This window comes from Aplysia californica, unplaced genomic scaffold (genome assembly GCF_000002075.1).
Source record: "Aplysia californica isolate F4 #8 unplaced genomic scaffold, AplCal3.0 scaffold00389, whole genome shotgun sequence".
In the NCBI taxonomy this organism is placed as follows: domain Eukaryota; kingdom Metazoa; phylum Mollusca; class Gastropoda; order Aplysiida; family Aplysiidae; genus Aplysia; species Aplysia californica.
The window spans coordinates 292,435-298,037 of record NW_004797659.1 but is presented as its reverse complement, the minus strand read 5'-3'; the positions used below and the strand labels follow the sequence as shown (position 1 = coordinate 298,037).

Genomic DNA, 5,603 nt, shown 5'->3' with positions numbered 1-5,603 from the left:
AAATAAATAAATAAATAAATAAATAAAACCCCACCAACAATAACAACAACAAACAAAACATGCAGGGGTGGATGGGGACGCTAATGATGGTATAAAGGGGGAATTTAAGAAAGATACGCTCTCGCATGGTTTTTGCAATGCCCTGCATGTGTCAATTTAAATTTACTAGGAAAATGATATCTTGATGAAGTCAGGACATTTTTACATTGCCTAATAATAAAATTTTAAGTGCAGTTCTATTTTTTTCGTTAAGACTGGGAAACTGCTTCTTAATTTTTACATCAAGCCCAACTACAGGAGAAAGTAATTGATAAACTGTAAATAAACAGTACTAAAAACCAAACACACACTGACACCACTTTATTTCATACTCATACGGTTGATCATTGATACGAAGGCGCTAACGGTGCAGTGATGGTGCAATCGAAATTAAGTCTACAAGCACAAACCTAATTAAAGCATTGTAAGTAAAGTGGCTAAAGAAACAGATATCCCTCTAAGATGGCTGTAGAGGAGTTCGTCGGGAAAACTCTTGATCTCCTGGACAAGGAGAGAGAGGCTGAAATTGAAGAAACTCAGTAAGTCAAGTAGACTAGTTTTATCCTAGCTCTAGACTAGATCTGGGATCAAGAATCAAGTAGGATGAAAAATGAATTTTGTTATAAGGGCAGACTTATAGAATCTAATCTTTCATCTTTCTTTAAAAGGGAGGACTTCCGTAATGAGCGACCACCCTAACGAACACGATAAAGAAGAGCGGAGGAGACCTAAGGAAGCCGAGACCTAAACCTAACCGTTAGCCTAACCCTAAGTGCACTATGAGACAAAGTGAAATAGAGGGCCAGGGTAGCTTCCAAGAAAAAAATACAGTTCTTTGGAAAGGTCAGAGAAAGAAAAAAAAAGTTTCCATACAGAAAGTTATTACTCACTCAACAAGGGTAGCCTGCACATTTCGGTATTTTACTTTCCCTCCCGTCTCACACTCAGCGACCAGTTGTCCATTTTCTACTAAATATTGATGTGCTGAACACGAATATCAACTTCATTTCCGTTGCAATTTAATAGTTTTTGAAATATTTGATTGTTTTTAACTGAGATAGACATGCTTTGGACCAATCGGGGGGTTCCAGGGGGGCCTGTCCCACTGGGAAAAGAAAATCTGGGGGGTTACAGGGGGGCATGCCCCCCTGTTTTTACCCATAATTTTATATTTTACAGTTAGATTTGAAATTGTCTTGAAATTAATTGATTTGCGACAGTTTTAGTGGCTTTATGTGTGATCTGCAGCAAACAGTACAGCAGTTTGACCCCTGAAACAGTGCATCTGTGTGCGGGAGTGAAAGTAAAAATTTACCCACATTTCATGTGTACAACAATGAACAGACTGAAAGGTGAATGGGAAGACACAAACAAGCTGGAAATTGCAACAACAAGGAAATGGGCATAAAGAAATTGTCTCTAATGAGTAGATTAGAAATTTACAATGGTTTCACTGTTGTCCGTTGTGAAAAGAATTGTAGAGATCTGAAAAAACAAGATTACACGTAAGACCAAGTTCAAACACCGGATGCTGGCTTCAGATTTGGTTATCATTGAGGTGATGCTGTATAGACTACTCATATGAAGTGTAGTAGTTTCACTTCACTGCACTGTATCTTTGTAGTCATTAGTAGTTTCCGTTATTGAAATGATAGTATCATTTAATTGTTTGTTGTATAGGATTTCTGAAAGTAGCGCATTTCCTGTGCCAATCATTTTGGTGATTCTGTATGTTGTGCTATTTTGAGGAGCCACAAGGCACAAGGTATCTCACTGTGGTTTACTTGATGAACTAAGGGCTATGCTTCCAATCAACATACAAACAAGGTCTGCACTTCCAGTGTTCATATATAATGCCCTCTTTTCATTTCCAAGATATGAGTTGATAAGAATTACATGATATGACCGCTACCTAGCATTTGAAAATGGTTTACCTACGTAAATGATGATACAAAATGGGTTCATTCCCTTCAGTTGACTTAAGTACAGTCTAGTACTTAGTTTTAAAACTTAGAATATAATAGGTCTATACTATACAAACATGTAAATTATATATTCTAATGTACGTTCTGGAATGGAAGTGGGACAGAGAATCATTTTATTGTCTGGGTTGTTCAAAGTGTTCTGATGAAGTGAACGTACAGATTATTGTAACTTTTAATAAAAGCTTTGTGTCCAATAAATTACAAATTAAGTGTTATATTTTTGTATCATGAATTTGTTTTTATTTAATCACAGTTATTTTATAATTCATTCTTGTTGTAATTATTATAATTAGCTGTTTGAATCAAGGTTTGTGAGAGAGTTATTTCAGCAGTTACAAGACAATTTAACAAAACTTCACTTTTTAATGTACAATAATGAGGCAACTGATTTTGATTGAACGTTATGTTTTCATTTCAGGTCTCTTTTAAGCTCGTTATCGGCCAAAGAGTTAGAGAGGAAAGGCGTTTGTCTTTTAAAGCTGCAGCTGAAGTCACGGCGGTCTGGTCTCTATGGGCGAATGCTAGCTACCTTTGAACCAAGAGTTAAGTCTGGTGATAAAAATGCCAAACCTGAACTGCCATCTCACAACATTACTCCTGGTAAGTGGCTCTGTTTTTAGTACTCTTGATTAAATTTTTTAGCAAGTTTGTCTGAAATTGGTTTTATTTTTAGTAACTGAGTTGAGCTAATGATTGTTTAATTGGATTTTTTTTATTATGGTGCTCCTATACCGTGACAGTATTTTACGCATTGACAAAGTAAATTCTAATCAGGAAAAGGGAAGAATTAAGTATTGATTTTAACTGTTCGGAAGAGCCAAAAAAAGGTTTTAATCAAAAAAGGGTTATATAAATCCCACTGAGATATTTTTGACAAATTTAAGGGAATGTTTCATGCAAAGAATTAGGCTGGTTCTAAATCTCAAATTTTGAATACTAAAAGGGATACAAATGGGTATTTTTATGCCTATCTAGTACATTGGCTGTGTCTGTATTTTTTTCCCCCCATCAGGTGACATCGTCGGGGTGGCTGAAATGAAGAGCGAGCCCACAGACAAACCTCTGATCACCGGCATTGTGTCGCAAGTGACTTCCTCCCACATTGCCGTGGCGTGTGATGAGTCCCAGGACATTTTTGAGCTGAATGAAGACGAACTTTTCAAGCTCACCAAACTTGCCAATGATGTCACGTACCGCAGGCTGAAGGCGTATGTTATGTTGAATATAATTTGAATTATGCCAGCTTGGTTTGTGAAGAGGGACTTTTTTTAGTCCCACCTCTGACGTAATATAACATAATAAAAACACTATATATAAATCAAACTTTAAGAAGATGGGATAATGGATATCAAGCTGTAGACTTTTGTCACAGTTTGTAAGCTCACAGGGGTTCTCTGTGCAAATAATTTAAGGATTTATCATTTAAAGTGATACCTCCAGCAACAATTTTTACATTTCATAAGTGATTTTCATTGCTGAAAAAAATGTTTGGATAGTACTCTAGTATGATCTAACTCTCAAATTGAATGGTTTTAGTGCTCTTTTGAACATTGGTCATTTATATTGAATTGTTTGAATGATGGCAAAGTGATATCACACAGCTGATGAAGTGTTGAATGAGCTTATTGTGGATACATTAAAAGTAAAGGAGAAACCGTTGGAAAAAGTGCTAAATCTCATGACAGTTTTGCAAGTAAAGTAGATATATATTCACATGATAATGACAGAGATGAGAAAGTTAAACACTGTTTTCTCAGCCAGTTACTTTCACAAAGACACACTGTAAAAAGGATAGCTCTAGATCTGTGAGAGAGCCCGGTGGTAGTTTATAAGAGAGTCTGGCTGTTTGTGTGGTCAGTGACGACAAATAATTTAAATTGGTCAGACTGAGATGAATTTCACAGATAATTCACATCATGTGCCACTTTTCATCAGTTTTGTCCCAACATACACGTTTGAGCATGAAGTTTCCAAAATTCACTTGGACCTGAGAAACCCACTCCAGCAGTATTTTTGATTGAAAAAGCATTTAAATTAAGTTGATAATGATTGGGTGAATTATATATATATATTTCTCGATGTTTATTTATCTTTTATTTGTTGTTTACTGTCTTACTTCTTACTTGTCCAGAACTCTGAATGAACTACTCAAGTATCGCAGCGGGCCGTCGCAGAGACTTATAGATACTTTTTTCTGCTTGGCTGAAGTTTCAGAACCCAGTGGAGATTTCCGTAAGTAATCTTGGCGAAGTCATGGAATCCTTTTTATAATTATGAAGTCAAATGACTAAGACAGCCTGTCTAACAGTTTGTTGAGTGAATTACGACATTAAATTTTTTTTCATTCCAAGAAGGTCTGGTTTCCTGCTTATTGATCGATGATGGGGGAGCGGGGCTGTTTCACTGAGAGGTATAAATTTGTTAAATAGAGAAAATTCAGGATGTCCGATCCCTGAAGGTGGATAGTCTACCACACGCATAGCCTCTACAAACAGCTTCTTCCCACTTCTACTCGTGTTTTTTTCTATATTATAATGACATCTAGTTCTCACTGACATAATTGAGGGCAAGCGAGGCAGGGGTAGGCCCAGAACAACATACCTAGGGAACCTAAACAAATGGGTAACAGGGAAAGATCAGGGAAACATAGCTTTTTTGAGAGCATCCGAGCAAAGGAATGAATAGAAAACCATGATTGCCGATGTCTGTCGCAGATCTGGCACTGGATGATGACGATAATGACATTGTTTTTAGACGTCCACCTATCATAGACCACCACTTTTCTCCCTGACAATGGGTGCCCGTCTTAGACAATTTCCACCGTATTTTTTCCGGAGTACAAAATGAAAAACAATCTTAATGGCTTTTATGTGCGGCACTATTTCATTGTGGTTCAATATCTAGTGTATCAGCTGTGGTGTAGACGGTTGTCTTTGCTCGTCCATGTCCTTATATATATATAACATCTTTTCTCTCATTATTTGCTTTGGATGGGTGGTACTTTTCTCTTTCTTTCATATCCAACATCTCTCATCCTTTTCTCTCCTCCTCCTTTTCTTTGTACGTTACTCTCTAGTAATCCCTCTAATCTTTTGCTCTAATGTTATGTGACATAATTGTGTTATAATGCCATAAAACTTGTTCTGAAACTGAAAAAAACTTAACTTGCTTTGGGTTCTGTGTGGCTTTCTCTTCAGCAATCACTTTCGTGAACGAGTCGTTGGACGCATCCCAGAGAGAGGCTGTCCGCTTTGCCTTGAGCCAGAGAGAGGTGGCGGTGATCCACGGACCCCCCGGCACTGGCAAAACCACTACGGTGGTGGAGCTGATCGTGCAGGCGGTCCGGCAGGGCATGAAGGTACGTGTGCTTGGGGGAGAGAGAGACAATTCCTTACCTCAGTATTACAAAGCGATATCCGACATTTTTGGCCGTTTTGAGTTACCAAGACCATGAGATTCAATACTATCATACTTGTAAGATTATTCGGAGTCGTTATCAAGATATTCAAAGCATTCCAGGCTTGTCCTATCAGATATGAATGTTAATTCGGAGGCCCCTGCTCATAAATCAACTGTGCT

At 37.6% G+C, this 5,603-nt stretch overlaps 1 protein-coding gene across 2 annotated transcripts in view; it reads left to right on the top strand.

Moving 5' to 3' along the window:
- The window catches only part of LOC101852639 (DNA-binding protein SMUBP-2), a 23,620-nt gene that overhangs the window by 1,701 nt on the left and 16,316 nt on the right, over positions 1–5,603 (top strand). Inside the window, exons 1-5 of one of the 2 annotated variants that reach the window (XM_005103785.3) lie at positions 325–578; positions 2,443–2,624; positions 3,037–3,232; positions 4,156–4,256; positions 5,222–5,382. In XM_005103785.3, coding sequence (XP_005103842.1) covers positions 502–578; positions 2,443–2,624; positions 3,037–3,232; positions 4,156–4,256; positions 5,222–5,382 — 717 coding nt within the window. In that variant the 5' untranslated portion in view covers positions 325–501. Of the gene's footprint in view, positions 1–324; positions 579–2,442; positions 2,625–3,036; positions 3,233–4,155; positions 4,257–5,221; positions 5,383–5,603 lie in introns of those variants that run through there. The other variant, XM_035971170.1, reaches the window with a different exon arrangement.